Here is a 19,208-nt window from a genome sequence, read left to right as displayed (position 1 = left end):
GGGTCAGCTCTCTCAGTCGCTCTCTCGCTCCTCCACCAGCACAGGAAGAAACTGCTTCAAAGAAGCGGGGGCTTTTCCTGTCGCCGCAGCTTCCCTGAAGCGCCCGTTTCTCCCCACCCCATCCCGTCCGCCCGCCCGCCCGCCCGCAGTGCTCCGTTCTGCCTGCCTGCCTGCCTTCGTTAATGGTTGAATCGGAACAGCTTCGGCTGAGTAAAAGAGGCGAATAGTTATTATTCTCAGCCGAAGCTGCTCCCAAACAACCAGAAACTAAGGCAGGCAGGCAGAATTTTTTTAATTTTTTTCCTGAAATTTCCCTCTTAAAATGAAGATGCGTGTTATACGCCTGTGCGTGTTATACGCCGATAAATACGGTATTTCTTCTGCCTTCTTTAGGGTGCTCTGTGAGACCGTGAAAGATTTTGTAGCTCGAGTAGGGAAAGCATACGAAAGAGCACCAGAAAGTTCAGACGAGTCAGAAGTCATGGCCAGAAAGGTATTTGGAAAAAACATTTCCATTTCTTTCTCTCATACACACATAGATCCATGCTATACAATCACTGTACACATTTTTTCCCTACTTTTAGTGCTCTGTTTTGAAAGAGAAGCTGGACTCACTTTTGAAGACACTAAATGAAGAATCTCAAGCTTCATCATCTTTGCCAAATCCACCTCCCACCATTGCAGAAGAAACAGAAGATGGTGATGGTTCTGGCATTGCTTGTGATACTTCTACTGAACTGCCAGCAGGGTCATCCTGTATTGCTCGTACTCAGATATTTAGACCACGCGAACAGCTAATGCTGAGAGCCAACAGTCTAAAAAAAGCCATTCGTCAAATTATTGAGCATGCAGAAAAAGGTAATTCAGCCATTGCCTAAAAGAATTATCTTTTTATTATCTTTCTATAGACTTGGGATTTAAGGGCTGTATTCTTAAAATAGAAGTGCTGTGTTTTTAAAATTATATTATTCTAAAGCAACTAATTAATTTCATAGCAAATTTGGACTCTCCATCTAATGTCACAATGTCCAATGTAGACCAAAGCATCATATCTTCATATTTACTAATTCTTGAAAACATCCAGAAGTTTTAACAAGGCAAGAAGCCAAGCTAATTTACCTTTAGTAGGTCTTGTTTCACATTTGTCAAGTAAGTGCCCTCCAGTGTCTTCAGACAATAATTTACAAGTTACAAAATGTTTGTAACTTGCTGAGAATGGTGGGACTGGTTTTAATGAGTGCTTTTTTGTCAGAAGATTCAGCATGGTTGTATTTCATTTATTTATTTATACCAGCTTTTTAAGGATTTTCAAAATCAGATTCCAGTATAACAATACAATACATAAATAATATTTTTTTAAAAATAAAACATAATAGCAATAAAATCAATAATTAATAAGAGATAACAATAACATTAAAATTATGTGAATAAAAGCAATAATAAATGGATGTACTTTTTGTATCCATTTTAAGTTATAATAATACTTTCCTGTAGAATCAAATGCTATAAATAATTAATTACTAATATTAAAATTTTTGGTAATGTGGCATTTGGACCTGGTGATTTATTAATTTTTAATTCCAAATAAATGAATAGTAAATAATATAATCATGCATTATTACTAGTTATAACCCAGTTTTACATGGTGTTTTTTTCTATAAAAAAGGGTGGGTTATTTTTTTAAAAAAATTATTTGGTTTCCAAAAGTGCTGTATAGAGTTTCAAAAGGGTGCTTCAATTTATAATGCTTTAGTTAAAAGGCTCTTTCAGATATGCTACTTCAGTCCAGATACTTAAAGAGCTTCTGGACTTGTGCTATGTATGTACAGAAGCCCTTTTCCAGTGTTCAGTTTTAATCACTTTCCTCCCTCTCTTCTGCTCTTAAGTGTCCTCTTGTGCTGGATGTTCTACCACATTATTGTTTAGAACAACTTTCAGCAATGGGGTATCATACTATCCATGTACAGCACAGGAAGTTATATTCCAGATTGAAGTAATATTTTCAATCTCTCCAGATACATTTTTTATTCTTGAAAGCAAATACCACTCTATATTTTTATAAAATATAAAATTTTATACTTTTTTCCTTTAATTGCTAAAAGGCTACTTCTGGTGCCACTGCTGTATGTTCTATAATCTCCTCCCTTTCTTGATGGAACATTGACTATCTTCTCAACTGATGCAGATATTTTGTATAGAATGGGGTTGAAATCTTTCACCCTTACCCTATAGTTGTTGCTGCTGGTAATATGTCCCAGTCCACCATACTATAACTTTCACAAGAACAACTTTACACTGCACTACATATTTACTAAAAAAATAATAAGCAACCCAATCTTTCTTGTAGGGAGTATTGTTAAAAGCAAATGATAAAAGCAAGATAACCAGTGATTTGAGCATTCTCCCATTCAATAAAGCTAACTTCAATACAGCATGAGCAAAGATACCTGACTCTATTTCTGTTTTACTTTGTAGCTGTTGATGAACAGAATGCTCAAACCCAAGAACAGGCAAACTTTCTTCTGGGATTTTCAACTGCTGAAGAAGGAAAGGATCTAAGGAATGAGAACAAAATCAATTTACAGTCTTCACACATTGGCAACTATGGATTTCCAAAAGGGAGAAGCCATCGGAAAGGTGAACTTCTTCTGTAGACCAAGCTATTTATCTTCAGTTTCCTTATAAGCATCTTTCTAGAGCAGGGGTGGGCAAACTTTTTGGCTCGGGGGCCTCATTGACTTTTAAAATTTGACAGACGGGCCGCCACCTGGTGTCGAAATGCCTGTCATTACAAGTCAAAAATCAAATGAATGCAATCATTCAATCATTCACATCAAACCTTAATTCTGTACCAATCTTCGGCGGGCCGGATTAAAAAGACCAACGGGCCGGATGTGGCCCACGGGCCGTAGTTTGCCCACCCCTGTTCTAGAGCCTACTTGACATATTTCATAAAAGTTTGTTCTTTTCAAGTGCTGTATGATCTCTGCTGAATGATTATATAAGTTTAACTCTAATAGATTATTCTGGTTTTAATAAAACAAAAGAGCTACACAGAAGGGAACTCTTCCAAAGGAATGGAGCTTAGATCTTCAAGATCTGAGCTCTGTTTCTGCAGCCTGCCAGAGGAATTCTCCTTCCTTCAGATAATAGAAGAAAGTGTAAACTACCTGAAACTGGATTTGTAATTTCACCTCCATACAGAGCTAAAATTCCCTCCCAGCAGGTAGTTTTTTTCTCTCTCAAAGAGGTGCCTGCAAGGAGGGACTCACAACTCTATGGTAGGCAGCAGCAGCGTGCAACCTTCCCTGTTGACTTCCTAATTAACTTTCTGGGAAAGTCAGTAGAGAATATTGCAGGTGGCAATCACATTATCACAGGGCACTTGGCAACCGGCCCTAAGTGCGAACAGTCAGATCGCAAACGTGACTGCTGGGTTGGCAGTGCTGCAACATTTTTCAGTGGCCAGAGGTATTTTATAGGCCATGAAACCCCTATTCTATGGCCCTCATAAGTTCAGACTGTTGTTAAATGAATGGTTGTAAGTCAAGAGGTACCTGTACTTCAGTATATCTAATATTAAAGCATTTTTTTCTGTTCTGTATTAAGTCAAATTTAAGTATACTTTTCTTCAGTTGCAATCTTTTTTTTTATTCTAGAAAAAAAAAACATTTATTTGACTTACATTTAAAACAGACAAATCAACATATATATGGTTAAATTTTTTTTTCTTTATCTTCATCATTGACGTGATCTGCCTTGTTACAATAACTCCTTCGTTCTTTTAATGTTTTAATTTCTCTATATAGTTTATAATTAAATGCACGTCTTCTGTCATTTCCATAACTTATCCAAATATCAAATATTACTTTTTCTTTAACCAATCATACCAAATGTTCCATATTTCATAATAGTCACTATCTTGTTTATTTTTTAACAATTTGGTTAGGCTATCCATCTCAGCACATTCATGTATTTTTTTAATTACCATATCCTCTGAAAGAATTAAAGACAGTTTCCAGTTTTGTGCGTAGGTTATTCTGGCCGCAGTTATGATGTGCAAAATTAAATATTGATATCTTTTCTCCATGTTTAAATCTATCATACTTAGCAGAAAGGTTTCGGGTTCAAGTTTTAAATTTTGTTTTGTTATATTTAAAATCCAATTTCTAATATTTCTCCAAAACTTCTGAGCACATGGGCAAGTCCACCACATGTGAAAATATGTTCCTTGTGCGTAGTTACATTTCCAACAGTTGGGTGGTAGGTTGGGGAACATCTTAGCCAGTCTCGCAGGAGGTAGGTGCCAGCGATGAACCATTTTGTATAAGTTTTCTTTATACGAGACTGACATGGTTAATTTGTAATTTGTTTGCCAGATGCGTTCCCACTTATCTAATTCAATACTATGACCCATGTTTCTAGCCCAAATTATCATAGATTCTGTGACTATTTCTTCTTTTAATTTGTAATCCAAAAGATATTTATATGTTTTACTAATTGTTTTATTTTCCTCTCCTAGCCATATTTTATCTAATTCTTGTGGGGTCATATTAAAGCCAAATTGTTCTCTATCTTTTTTATAATGGGTTTGTATTTGTGCAAAGGGCCACCATGCTATCTCCTTTCCTTGAATTTGTATTTGGTTCCTATTTTTAAGCTCTCCAGTATCATACAGTAAATCTTTATACCTGACAATATTTTCATAATCCAATAGATTTGGATATGTGACTGCTTCCAATGTAGATAGCCACAATGGAACCTTTGGGTAGTGGTTTTTTTAATCTTTCCCCAGATATTGAACAACACATTTCTTACATGGTACCTTTGGAAATATGAATGTTGTTTAGATTTTCCATCCCACATGAAGGCGTGCCAGCCAAGTTGGAGATCAAAACCTTCTAATACTAATAACCTTCTATTTTCTAATTTAACCCAATCCTTAAGCCAGTTTACTATAGCAGCATCATAATATAATTCAAAATCTGGAAGGCCAAATCTGCATTTTTTCTTGGCATCCTGTAATTTATATTTCACTCTGGTTTTTTTCCTCTGCCATATAAATTTAGATATACATTTGTTTAATTCTACAAAAAGATTCTTTTCCAACTTGACTGGCACTGTCTGAAACAGGAACAACAGTTTTGGCAAAATATTCATTTTTACTATCAAAATAGCCCCAATAGCGATAACTGCAATTTGGCCCAATTATCTAATTCTTTAACTATTTGCGTTATTAACTTATCATAGTTATATTTTTTAATCGACGAACATCTAGCAGTCAACCAGATCCCTAAGTATTTTACTTTATTTACCACCTGCATACCTAATTTATTTGCTAGTTCTTCCTTCTGCTCCTTTGTACAGTTTTTTGTTAACACTTGTTTTTTGTTAATTTTTAACCCTGCCACCTTTCCATATTCTTCTATTTCTCTTAGTAGTATAGGGCTCGTTTCTAAGGGTTCTTCTAATATAAATGCCATATCATCGGCAAATGCCTGGAGTTTATATTCCTCTTTTTTAATTTTTAGTCCTCTAATCTCTTGATTTTGCCTAATTTGTGCTAAGAGAGTCTCTTCTGCCAATATATATAGTAGAGGAGCTAGGGGGCAGCCTTGTCTTACTTATTTATCTTTATGGTATCTGTATTTTCCCCATTTATTAATATTTTTGCAGTTTGCATGTTATAAATTGTCTTAATAAATCCTATAAAATTTTCACCAAATTTCATGCCTATCAGTTGTTTAATAAGGAAGTTCCAATTCAGGTTGTCAAAAGCCTTCTGGGCGTCTAAAAATATCAATGCCATTGTCTTGGTTGAGTATACTTCATAATATTCTAATATATCCATAATGGTTCTTGTGTTTGTTTTTATTTGCCTATGGGGAAGGAAGCCATTCTGATCAGTGTGGATAATTCTACTTAATACTGTCTTTAATCTTCCGCCAATATTGTAGCCATTATTTTGTAATCTACATTTAAAAGTGATATTGGTCTATAGTTTTGAATTTTTTGTGGGTCTGATTGTTCTTTATAAATAAGGGTAATATATGCTTCCAACCATGATTTAGGCATGTTAGCATTCTCCAGGGCTTCATTGTACAAGTCCACCAATATCTCCTCTATTGTTTCTTGGAATTCCTTATAGAATTCCGAAGGAATTCCATCTGGGCCAGGGGTCTTATTTGCTTTTTGTGTTCCAATTGCCTTCCTAATTTCTTCTATAGATATTTTATTATTTAAATTTTGTTTCTCTTCATCAGTAATTTCGGGCAAGTTCTTTTCATTCAAATATTGATCAATAGATTCTTCTGGCATTTCTTCCTGTTTATACAATTTCATAAAAAACTCCTTAGCAATTTCTTTCTTTTCTTGGGTCTGCGTGCATAATTTCCCTTCCTGATCTTGGAGAGCTATGATCGTTCTCTTTTCTTGTTCTTTTTTAATTTTATGGGCTAACCACCTCCCCGGCTTATTCGCGTTTTCAAAATAATTTTGTTTTGCTAATTTAATTTTTCGGGCCAAATCTTCCTGTACATTTAAATTTAATTTATGTTTTACCAGATCAATTTCTTAATATTTGAATTGTTTGGGTCCTTTTGTCTACTTATTTCCAAATCTTTCAGTTTCTCCCTCCATATGTTTTGTTGCTGTCTTTTTTCTTTATTCTTTTTAATACTATAAGCAATAGTTAGACCTCTCACATAGGCTTTGACCATATCTCAAAGATTCTGTAGAGAGGTATGTTCTCTTTTGTTTATTTCAAAAAATATGTTCAATTCTTTCTTTATCATTTCAATATATTCTTTATCTCTTAATAAGGTATTGTTAAATGTCCATCTTCCAATTTTTCTCTTTCCTTTCCATTTAATTTGAATGGGATTATGGTCAGCCCATAGATTTGGCAAAATCTCAATCCTTTCAATATTCTCCATTAACCCAGGGTCCATCCATATCTGATCTATTCTGTACCAAGAGTGGTGGGGGTTCGGAAAAAAGGTATATTGTTTTTTATTTGGATTTAATTCTCTCCGCACATCTTTCAAGTTAAGTTCTCTTACCATATTATTAAAAGACGAAGGGAGTATTCTCCTTTCCTTTTTTTTTTTTGGAAGTTCTATAATCTTTATCTTTGTCTGGGACTGCATTATAATCTCCTACATTGCATACATTAGCATACTCAAATTCTATTATCTTATGGTGAAGCCTATTATAAAATTCTTTTTGGTTTGTATTCGGGGCATATATTGTGACTAATAACATCTTTTTCTGATTTACATTTATTTCTATAAAGAGTATTCTCCCTTCTTGATCTTTGTATATTTGTTTATGTTGCAATCAATCCTTTACATATACTACAATACCCCCCCTTTTTTTTTGTTTGCAAGTGCCAAGTACATTTGTACCCAGATTTATATTCTTTAAGAGGTCTGCTTGATTGTCTGGAATGTGCACTTCTTGGATACAAGTTATGTCAGCGTTTTGTTTTTTAAGTTTCTCAAATATCTGTTTTCTTTTTGATGATAGATTTAAACCATTGATATTGACTGAAAATAAAGTGATTTCTCTATCAGTGTCACTGACTGTGTGAGGCATTTCTCGTTTCATTTCTTGTTCTAGGCTCTCTTTTTCTTAGTCTGTTGCCTTCCCCTTCTTCTCTAAGATTTTGGTGTTCAGGGTGTGAATCAGATTCTTTTTCTCCAGAGAGTTGTCCTTTGGCTTCTTGTATTTAGGTCGTCTCTACTTTCTTGTTCTTCCTCGGGTCCTAGGTGTTGTTCACGAAATTCCTGTGCTTTTTCAATTGTATCAATTTTGTATTTTTTGTCCTGCCATGAAACTAAAAGCCCCTCTGGGGTGAGCCACCTAAATGGAATACCATTTCTAATAAGCTGAGTTGATAAAAATTGGTAGCCCCTTCTCTGCTCTCTGATTCTCCTAGATATTTGTTTCAGTGTAACCACTTCATGATCTTTGTATACAAGTGGTTCGTCTCTGGTCTTGCTATACAGCAGGTCTCGTGTTATCTTCCTCGCAAATCGAATATGAACCTCTCGGGGTAGTCTATGTCTCCTCGCATAGTGTGTATATACTCTGTAGACCTCGTCTACATCATTTTCAATTTCCAGTTTGGGTTTCTGTAAAGCCGCCGCTATCAGATTCGTCATAATTACACGTAAATCTTCCTTTTTGTCTTCCACCACATTTTGGAACCTAAGATGAAATGATGCCTTCTCTAATTCCATGTGTACCATCGAATCCCAGAGTTCGCAGTAGAGCACTTTCCAATTTTGTTCTGAATCCTCTAATTTCTTCTCCACCATCTCTGCTCTTGCCTCTACTAAATTTAATTTCTGTTCATTTTTTATCACTTTTTCCTGCATCTTTCCAATCTTACTATTCAAATTTTGTATTCATTTTTCACTTGTCCTATTTCAGTTCTCATCTCTGTTTTCATATCTTCATGGTTCCTCGCTATCAATTCGTGGGTTTTTGCCATCATTTCCTGCATCATAGTGAGCGTTGCCTGTACTGTCTGCAGGCTTTGAGCTGAACTAGTTTTTTCTGCCAATAGCATTGCATCTATAGATCTCTGCCCCTTAGGTGAAGACATCGTTGTTGTAGTTTTCTTTCCTGATTTTACATTTGTAATTGATGTTGTCGTCATTTTAACTATCTGTAGCAGCTGTTTCCAATCTACCATCAACTATCCCTAATAGAGCACTATTTTTCTCTCCTTTTCAGTTCAATAGTAATATTAATACGTATATTATTATATTATTAATTACCAAAATTCTATTATGGAAAATCACAATCAGCTCTTATTTCTATTTTTTCTTATTGAACTTATTCAACTATTACAATACTTAAGAGAATTCAATATTAATGAAATACAGATATATTTACTCACAAAATCAACAGTCTTATATGCTTAATTAATTAATTAATTAATTTAAAGCAGCCAATTCATTAAAGTAATTAAATTCTTATCTATATATAAATATCAATTGATCTATTTCTTTAAAGTTCTTAATTATATGCTTACCTCAGAATAAAAATACTTCAATTTCTTACTATATGATTATTATTTGAAGGTCTGAGTTCTATATTTATACAACACACTTTCAATTGTCCAGTTATTCAAAAATTATTAACCAGTATTCTTAACTCAATATTCTAACACATATATATCTATTAAGATTATGTTTTACCAATATTATTTAGTTACATCTATGATTGACCAGTTGAATGATGTCCATGGATGATCTCCTCCTCCTCCTCCTCCTCCTCCTCCTCCTCCTCCTCCTCCTCCTCCTCCTCCTCCTCCTCCTCCTCCTCCTCCTCCTCCTCCTCCTTCTTCTGATAAATACCTTATTACAGTTCTTAGTTTGAGTTCAAAATGTCCTCTTTAAATTTGCACAGTCACTTCCACCGTTTCGTTTCTCCTTTCTATTTTGGCTTTTTCTTCTTCTTGCTCCTTTATGCTTTTTCTCCACACAGTCCTAGTTCCACTTATAAATCTTAGTTATCTTATTTCTTCCTTTTTTATTTATCACAGTTATCAGACAAATGTTGCAATTATAAGGTTTCTTTCCTCAATCCTTTCCTTAAATCTTTTAAAATGTCAATTGTTCTCTTTTCAAGTTTTTACTCTCAGCTGTTCTTCCGATCTCTCTGTCTCACTTGGACACGTCACTGTCACTTTCTCTTTCTTCCCACAATTCTCAAATGTCAATCCCCAAAAAATATAGTTATACAACCCCCTTTTCAGCTCCTAAAGTAAAAGTAAACTGTATTGTCTCACCCTTCAGCTCCTCCGTTTTCAGTGCTCCATTAATCAGCACAAATTACTGCCGTTTCTTTAGTTAGTACTCCTTCCGATATTTCTGCCACCACTTCGCTGCACTGTTCAGTTTGGAGTTTCAATTTTCAATTTCCCTTTGTAGTATTCTGGAAATCTTCTTTAAGTTCACCTTTCCACTACTCAATTTGCTGTTTTCCACTCTTTGTTTCCTTCTTTCTTCTTTAAGCTGCTGGGCTGCCACGTCTATGGTTCCAATCTGTACAATCTCCCTCTTCTGCTGCTGGTTTTTGGGGGATTCTCTTGTAATCTCCGGGATCGTGGCACCTCCCCGAGATCTCCAGGTCTTCCCCTTTCATCTGTCTACCCCTCCGAGGTCCAACACGCTCCTGGAAGCCACCAAACAGCAAAAATCGGAGCCTTTCAGAGCGGCGATCTGCTCCTCAGCTCCGCATCAACGCAGTGCCCAGCTGGAAGCCTTCAGTTGCAATCTTTAATTCCTTCTGATTAGCTCTAGTGTTCAACCTTCATAGTACTATCATAAGAGCCATGGTGGTGCAATGGTTAGAATGCAGTATTGCAGACTCATTCTGCTGACTGCTAGCAGTTCAGCAGTTTGATTCTCACCAGCTCAAAGTTGACTCGGCCTTCCATTCCTCCGAGGTCAATAAAACGAGGACCCAGATTGTTGGGGACAATATGCTGACACTAAACTGCTTAGAGAGGGGTATTAAGAACTGTGAAGTGGTATACAATATAAGTGCTATTACTGTTGCAGGTCTTTTAAAAAGAATTTTAAAAATGGAAGGATTCTTACCATTGATTTCAAAATCTTATTTCAAACCCATTTGGATTTGTTCCAAAATCAAATTTCTAATTATCCTTTTGCTGTTTACTCAAAAAGAAAAGAATATCTGGTGAGGATGCATAGTGAACTAGATGTCTCTCAAGGAGCAGGGACAGCATTGCCATATGGCAAATTTTGGCTAGCAAAATATCTCCAATAAACAAGAGATCATAGATTGCCTACAGGTATTCCAGACAGCTACATTTTGTGAATAGACTGCACGAACTGATGTTTTTGTGGTCACTCTTCTTGTTGAGCAGCTAAAAATTAAGAAGTTAAGAAATTTCAACCAAGCTCACAGTCATAATATAGCTTATATCAGTGATGGTGAACCTATGGCACGCATGCTGGAAGTGGCACGAAGAGCTATCTCTGCTGGCAAGCGAGCCGTCGCCCCAGAGCAGGTCCACTGCACAGGTGCTGCCCGCCAGCTAATTGTTGGGTAGCTACTGTGCATGTGTGCACGTGGGGGGGTGTCATGCGCACATGCTCAGAGAACGGTGATGGAATCAAGAATGAATGGGTGGTGAATATAGAAGTGGTTTGATCAGATCAAATGGCAGGACAAATAGATGAAAATAATTTATTATTATATATTTATAGTATTAGTAGTATGCTGTAGTATGCTGTAGTTTCTAAAGCCTTTTTTATATTTTTCAGTAATCAAGTCTCCTTGTGAAAGACTAATAAGTAAAGGAAGTATATCAGTAGGAAGCTCTGCCTCTCTTCCTCCACAAGCAGGAAACCGGGACAGCTTGCCAATGTTGAATGCAAAGATCCTCTACCCCCGTGAGTTCAATAGCACTCTTCCCATCTAATTGAAATAGGATTGCATGATTATACAAATGAATGTTACAAATAATTTGTAAATCTGCTTTGTTCTGCCACACTTCTTGTATAGTATTTCCTGTAACTTCTGCATTCTATTGGCAGATATTCGTGCTGGGACATCTGGTTCTCTACCAGGAGGTTCTGTCATCAGCCGGTTATTGATCAACGCAGATCCATTTAATCCTGAGCCAGAAAATCTGTGAGTGTTTAGATAGCAATAAAGGAAATAGATATTCTCATTACTAACTATATAAGTTAAAATAAGGATGTTATATATGTAATATTTGTTACTAGCTGGAGTACAAAGAAGGCTGAAAATATCTTTAAATTATATGCATAGATAGATATGTAGCCATTACAACAATCAGGTTGAGCATACTGAGCTTAGAAAAAGAATAACACTGAGTAAGCAAAGGAAATTAGAAACAGGATAAAGCTAGAGGATATAGTTTACACCACCACTGTTCACTATATTTCTCTTTATTGTTCAATTCTTGGCCAACCACGTTTCTGATATCTCCAAGAACAAATTCATATATTGTTGTTCGTTCAGCTTCTACTTTGTTTTTAGTTTTTTTGCTTCTTTATTCAATGGAAGCCATTTTTGTGAGTGTTTACCTGTGTGTGTGTGTGTGTGTGTGTGTGTGTAGGATGCCACCCAGAGTTTTTGTAAGAGTGAGTTGAGTGGAATGTAAGTAAGTACATAAGTACATAAGTAAGTAAGTAAATGAATAAATAAATACAGTGTGGCAAGTGGATAGAAAGTAGAGAGGATACTACACTATACCATCACATGAAAACAATTTGTTTATGACATAATTCATCTTGCAGTGATTGCTACATAGAGAAATGTGTCATGAATAATTATTTTGGAATTGGCTTGGATGCAAAGATTTCTTTGGATTTCAACAACAAGCGTGATGAACATCCAGAGAAATGCAGGTACTGCAATCTATTTTAGATTGTCTTAAACTTTTTTCCCTATTAACTACAAATATAATTCTATGCTTCTTTTAATATTTATTGTTGTATAAGTATTGGTGACATTTTTAGTGATAATTTTGATATATTTAATTTTACTTCTATTTTCCATTACCAGAAGTCGTACAAAAAATATGATGTGGTATGGAGTTCTTGGGACAAAGGAGCTGCTTCACAGAACTTACAAAAACTTAGAACAGAAGGTTTTGTTAGAGGTAATGTATTTAAAATAGCCCTAGCCTTTTGAACAATTATTTGAAGTGAACAGATTAACTTTTTGATTGTGTGCTATAGTTTGTGATTTTCATGTTATAAGACATCTTTTAAACATACTTGAATGGCCAAAAATTGTGAATAGTTTTCTGTAAACTACTAGGATTTTCAAAACACTGACAACATGCCTCTGTGAATGGAATGCCTTTCTTGAAACAGCCATTTCTCAACAAAGCTCAGCATAGCTGTTTTAGAGGGTTTCCCAGACTACATGCACAACTCTTCCAGTGGGACCGCTGACTAACTGTGCATGAGCAGATAAGTTAAAACAATCTGAGAAAGACCCCAAAACAGCCAGCCTGAAACTACTGGAGGGCTCAGCTGTTTTAGTGCTTTGAGGAAATGCATTTTGACACTTTGTGAAGTGCTCTTTGAATGTTCTGCACCCTCTAACTTTTTGCTCTATTTCACTGATACTTACTGATACAAATACCGAATGCTGAATTTGCTGAGTGTTACAAATTATTTATATTTTAATGCAAAATTATGTTAAATGAAACCACCCTGTTAAAATTGATGGACCCATTCACATTATTAAAAATGTACTGGATCTTTAATTCATTTTCATGTATCTATAATAGAAGTTATTTAGAAATGAATATAGAATTTTTAAGAAAGATTGCAATAAATTCCCCTTCATTATTTTAATTTGATAGAAAGATGAGGAAAAGTAAATTTCAGGTTCTTCTTTAAGCAAATGCTAATGTCTACACAGGAACCAGCTCATTGGTGAGAAATATTAAGATATTTCTTTAAAAATTTTAATTATAAATATTTTCCTTTCATCAGTAGAAGAGGGCTTTGTAGTGACAGCATATGGAATGTGTAGAAATGAATTAAATTAATTTCCCAAATTAATTCTGAGCAGTTGCCTACATTCTCTAGCATTTTAAAGGTGGTTTACTAATCAAGACTATGAAACTGTGGTTAAAACTTCACATAAAATTGGCTTTGTATCATATAGTGTGATGGGCGTCCAATCCCTTTGCCCAGTCTTCAAGGAATTGCTGTCCTCAACATCCCCAGCTATGCAGGAGGCACAAACTTCTGGGGAGGAACTAAAGAAGATGACGTAAGTATTTCTCACCTTTTCATCATTTTTTGACATATTTTGAAAAAAATACTGAAACAAAGCACTTTTTCCACTCAAGTTTCCATCTTTTCATAATTTCATGAACTCAATAATATTCTCCTTTCTATATATTTTTTGACTAGCAATAAGATGAAGTCACCAGTGGTGACATGAGAAATAAAATCTGCTTCTTTTGCATTTGTCATTTTTTATTTTACTTTAAGAACGAAAAATATATTATTTTGTTCCATTTTCTGTAGAATTACAATACACATGCTTTTTAAAGGATAATATGTCTGTATATTGCTTGCTTGTTTGTCATGATTGGGAGCAAAAGAAATCTGTTATAGTTAAAGCAACTCTAATTTGCTTAATTCTCTTTGTTACTGTAGACTTTTACAGCTCCATCTTTTGATGATAAGATCCTAGAAGTGGTTGCAGTATTTGGAAGTATGCAAATGGCTGTCTCTCGTGTAATTAATCTTCAGCATCATCGGATAGCCCAGGTGTTTACTAGGCTTATTTTTATCCATAAGATTATTTCCTTTGAGAGGACTATAGAAAATTGAGTATTATATAAAAGTTAAACCTGCCAGAATTTAAAGGTTCAAGGATTAGTAAAGATAGTAATCAACAAAGTTCAACATAGGTTGGTTTCTAAATAATGCTCTATTGTAGCTAGATTTTAGAAATTCCTACAGTTACTGTGAGCAGTAATACCATTTTTGGGGAAATCTTACTGACATATAAAATATATTTTGAGGTAGCATATAGCAGACATTGTTTTGTAAGTTGCTTTTACAATTTTAGGATGTAATTAACACTAGATTTTTTTTTTAGTGCCGAACTGTGAAGATTGCAATCCTGGGAGATGAGGGAGTCCCTGTGCAAGTTGATGGAGAGGCTTGGATTCAGCCCCCGGGATATATTTGGATTGTTCATAAAAACAGGGCACAAACATTAACCAGAGATAGGGTAAGAGAATCCACCTAACAAGAATATGTGTTAGATATCCCACTTCACTTTGTGAATTTCCTTATCCAGTGCCAAGAAATTTATATCTCTCTCATATATATATATATATATATATATATATATATATATATATATATATATATATATATATATATATATATATATATATATTAGTAGATTTTCATGGGTACAGGTATGTAGGTCTAGGTTCGGGTCTTTTCCCGTGTAAGATTAAGAGTATCTTGGCGATGTTTTGGCGAGGTCCCACTCGCCATCCTCAGGCTGGTGCTTTCGGCTTCGTGCCAGTGCAAGCGGTGTGTGATCGGAGCTGCCGTCTCTCTATAAATACTGGTGGGGGGCTGGTGTGCTGAGCTGGTTGGCTGCGCTGCTGCCTCTTGATTGGTTGATGGAGTTGATGTTGGTATAATGGGCTGTGTGATGGCCTTGTGAGTTTTGGTGTGGAGATATCCTGGATCTTGTGCTGTAATCTCCTGTGGGTCATTTGTTTTGTAGTGATCTTTTTTCCATTAGCCTCCCGTGTTTTTTGTTTGAGAGTGCAGGCTTCCAGATAATTGACAGTCTGGTGGAATCATCTCTTCTATTCATGCTTTCAGCCATCCTAAGAAACCCCAAAGATAAAATTGACCTGGAAAACCAAGGCATATATGAAGTCCCCTGTGCATCATGTCTTGCCACATACATTGGACAGACCAATAGAAGAATAAGTACCCGCCTAGATGAACACAAAAATGCAGTAAAAAAGCTGGAACACACTTTCTTGGTCGTCCAACACATGAAAGCCACAGGTCATAGCATCGACTTCAATGGCACCAAAACCCTAGCCGCTATAGAAAACCCCAGCTACAAAATTATCAGAGAAGCCATAGAGATTGAAAAAAGACCTGAAAGCATGAATAGAAGAGATGACTCCACCAGACTGTCAATTATCTGGAAGCCTGCACTCTCAAACAAAAAAATCTCCACACCACAAGCCAGGCAAACACCTGGGCACAAACAGACTCCCCCGATACCTCCAGCTCAAACACACTCCAACCAGGCACCCAGATGAAATCTAGCTTCCTAATAAATGATAGCTGTCCGTTTACTCGGAGCCAAGCCACACTAAAAGCCTCCAAGACAGGAAACACAATGTTGCCAGCCAATCAAGACAAAAAAAGCTGCAAAACAGACATAAGATATTAGAAACACCAATCAAGCAGAACACAGCAAACTCCCAAGACCAATAAACACAGACCAAGACTCCCAACCAATCAGGATGAAGAAAAAACCATTCTGGCACAGCAGTAGGCTAGCCCCAAATTTAAAACAGAAATGGCTGTGAAAGTCTGACTCACAGACGAACACTATACAGAAGCCTGATGATGGCAGATGAGATTCTGCCGAAACGTTGCTACAACTTTAAAAGCACAAATATAATGACGTGGGAAAATACCCAAACTAAGCCAAATACCATACATATATTCCAGTCCATATACATACAATATATATATATACACACACATATACACCTGACTTCACTTTTTTCATTTTCTAATATATTTCTATAATTTAGGGACTGTAATTCATGCATTTGATGAAGTGTAATTTTTGATGAAATATTTTTTTTTCAACAGAAGCTCATATAATAATAATTTATAACTCATTCCGATGTCCTATCACTCTGTTGTTATTTTTTTCAGCAAAATAAAACTCAATCTCATCTCAATCTCCAAACATGGCCAAAGATTTGGATGTAATTTTTATTCTATAAATTTTATAAGGAAATATAAACAAATATGGACAAACAAATATGTTTTCTTCTGAAAAGTAAATAATCTCGTGTCCCTTTCCCTTCCCCACTAGGCATTTGAGAATACCCTAAAGTCTTGGGAAGACAAACAAAAGTGTGAGCTGCCCAGACCTGCCTCTTTCACACTGCACCCTGAGATTATATCTGAAGAAGAATCAACTCATATTAATCAGTTTTGCAGAGCAGCTGGAACTCTGATTCACAGGTAAGGCCCTTTCCTGCCAGCAGTAGAGAAGGTAGCACCAGAATGAGACATCCTAGAAAGTTTGTTCTTCTGCATTTAATCTGATCTCTTACTTTTTCCTACAGCATTCGAGAAATAGCCCAGGCATTCCAGGATTTGGAACAAGAACTTGCTCATGCTGTCAATGCTAGCTCCAAATCTATGGACAAAGTATATGCAAAATCCAAATCTACAGAGGTACTACTTTGTCATTTCCAGTGCATTTTGACTGTCTTATATTGCCCTGTTGGATTTGTAGGTTCCAGTCCTTATACATACAATCTTCCTACAGGGCCTGAATTGCAACCTTGTAGTAGAAATGGTAAATAATGTGAAAGCCTTGCACAATGAAACAGAACTTCTTCTGGCTGGAAAAATGGCCCTGGTAAGAAATAAATAGCATGAAATATTTCTGTTTGGTTGTGTTACTTATCTTACTTGTCCTCACTAAGAATATTTTGCTTCATTATTGAAGTACATGACTGGTCTTTAACACTGGACAATACTTATCACCCTCCTCTCTGTAAATACTAGGTTCATTATTCTGATGTTGGCTGTTCATTCTTCATAAAGTTAATGGTTAAAAGTTGTGTGAGAATACCTGTCTGATCTGTCCTTGAATCTGTTCCCTTGCTCTTCTCCTTGTTTCCTAGTTATAAATTCTGTATTTCACAAAAGATCGCTTGACATTATAAAGTCCATTTTGGCCTCTTTCATTGAAATGTTTGCACTTGCAACATAATTCTAGGAATTGTTCACAATTGAAAGTCGAGCACAAACACTGCCAACAGACTGGAAGGAAGCAATGTGACAGAACTACAGACAGTATTTCTAGCATAAGATCACCTACCACTTTGTAAACATAGGATCTGCTTATAATTAGGCAGAGACTTTTAAAAGGTGATTGAATAAGGCTACAGCATAGTATTGAGTTCTTTAATTGATGCTTGCACAGGGAGCTATTCTTTACACTTCTTCACACTTTTAGATGTTTTAATTTTTAAACAAAATGTTACTTAATTTTTCTCAGAATACCTATTTAATGTTAAGTGAATTCAGAAAAGGAAACTCAGTTTAATATTAATTTTCACAAAATTCATTATAAATTCTGCATTGGCAGAAACCTCTACTAAAATCAATGTTAAATAAATAATGTAAGGTCTAACTTGTCACAATGGGCAAAGACCAGCTTTTCTTTTCTTATACCTTTGGAGTGTTTTTTTGACATATTGCTTCTATGCCATATTGTCTGAACATTGGAGTAGAATATTTAAGCAATAAAACAGAAAAAAGTACATTAATGTACTTTATGATAATTCTGTTACAGGTTAGACAAGTCTTTGTTCAGATTATAGCTCTTAACTGTGTCTTCACATTTTCATTTCTGATGTAGCAGTTGGATCCTCCCCAGAAGGAACAACTCCAAGCTGCATTGACAGATATGGACTTTCACATAAGGAAACTAGCGGATATTCCATGGCTGTGGCAGCTCATGGAGCCCAGTGATGAAGAGGTAACTTGTCAGACAGGGTATCGAGGGTCATGCCTGTTGGAAGGTGGTGTTCTTGGACTGTTTTTAGGGCCCCAGTGGGGGGACAGCACAATGGAAATGGTTGATTGAGAAATAACAGATTCCACCTCCCCCCCACATTCTACCTCCACACTCCCCATGTGTCCTTAACGTTTAGTTTTAATTTATTTATGTTTTAATGTAGATATATTTTTATGACTGTAAGCTGCCCAGAGTTACCTTATGATCAGATGAGCGGCCAATAATTTTTTTTTAAATGAATGAATGAATGAGAAAGAGAAAGGCAGGTAGATAGGTAGATTTACTTTCCTAGGTCAAACATCCCATCAATGTAATAAATAATTATAGTGTTGCATCTTACTAGAAGAGTCTGATGAAATGAATGAACGTGGCCGGGAGGGGGCATCCTATATAAAAGGAAAGTCTTCAAAAATATTTTGGTTTCTCTTTTCTATAGAACCAAATGCTGGATTATTCTAAACGCAGCCGAAGTGGCAAATTCCGTCTGGTGAAATTTAAAAAGGATAAAAACAACAAGAATAAGGAGACAAGCAGTAGCTTGGGATTGCCGGGTACCGTCTGGTTTTGCATTTCCTCTTTGCCTTTCTTCACATCCCTGTATATCCAAATGTGCCCATCCATTTGGATGTCATTTCCACAAGAAACAATGCTTCTTCTGATTCCCTAAATATTCCATATTTTTCTGCTGTGGGTCTTCTTTTCCTTTATATGAAATAGGCATTTTGTTTTCCTGGAGCAGATTAATATATTTGTAGTTGTATCATACTACTAGACTGAATATTCTAAAGTACAAAAACGAAGAACACACTGCAAATAGCACTTAGGACTTTGAAATGCTGGACATT

At 35.7% G+C, this 19,208-nt stretch overlaps 1 protein-coding gene across 8 annotated transcripts in view; it reads left to right on the top strand.

Moving 5' to 3' along the window:
- Positions 1-19,208, top strand: part of DGKD (diacylglycerol kinase delta) — a 71,384-nt gene that overhangs the window by 45,704 nt on the left and 6,472 nt on the right. For all 8 annotated transcript variants that reach the window (XM_087964810.1, XM_087964811.1, XM_026683858.2 and 5 more), the window contains 15 exons: positions 394-493; positions 585-858; positions 2,476-2,637; positions 11,307-11,435; positions 11,580-11,676; positions 12,309-12,419; positions 12,577-12,673; positions 13,696-13,803; positions 14,196-14,309; positions 14,644-14,778; positions 16,642-16,793; positions 16,898-17,009; positions 17,104-17,196; positions 18,205-18,324; positions 18,800-18,914. In XM_087964810.1, coding sequence (XP_087820936.1) covers positions 394-493; positions 585-858; positions 2,476-2,637; positions 11,307-11,435; positions 11,580-11,676; positions 12,309-12,419; positions 12,577-12,673; positions 13,696-13,803; positions 14,196-14,309; positions 14,644-14,778; positions 16,642-16,793; positions 16,898-17,009; positions 17,104-17,196; positions 18,205-18,324; positions 18,800-18,914 — 1,919 coding nt within the window. The remainder of the gene's footprint in view (positions 1-393; positions 494-584; positions 859-2,475; positions 2,638-11,306; positions 11,436-11,579; positions 11,677-12,308; positions 12,420-12,576; positions 12,674-13,695; positions 13,804-14,195; positions 14,310-14,643; positions 14,779-16,641; positions 16,794-16,897; positions 17,010-17,103; positions 17,197-18,204; positions 18,325-18,799; positions 18,915-19,208) is intronic.

The sequence above is a fragment of the Notechis scutatus genome, chromosome 4, assembly GCF_049901735.1.
Source record: "Notechis scutatus isolate UNSWTSFEM ecotype Mainland chromosome 4, rNotScu1.2, whole genome shotgun sequence".
In the NCBI taxonomy this organism is placed as follows: domain Eukaryota; kingdom Metazoa; phylum Chordata; class Lepidosauria; order Squamata; family Elapidae; genus Notechis; species Notechis scutatus.
This window is presented reverse-complemented; position numbering and strand designations above follow the sequence as displayed.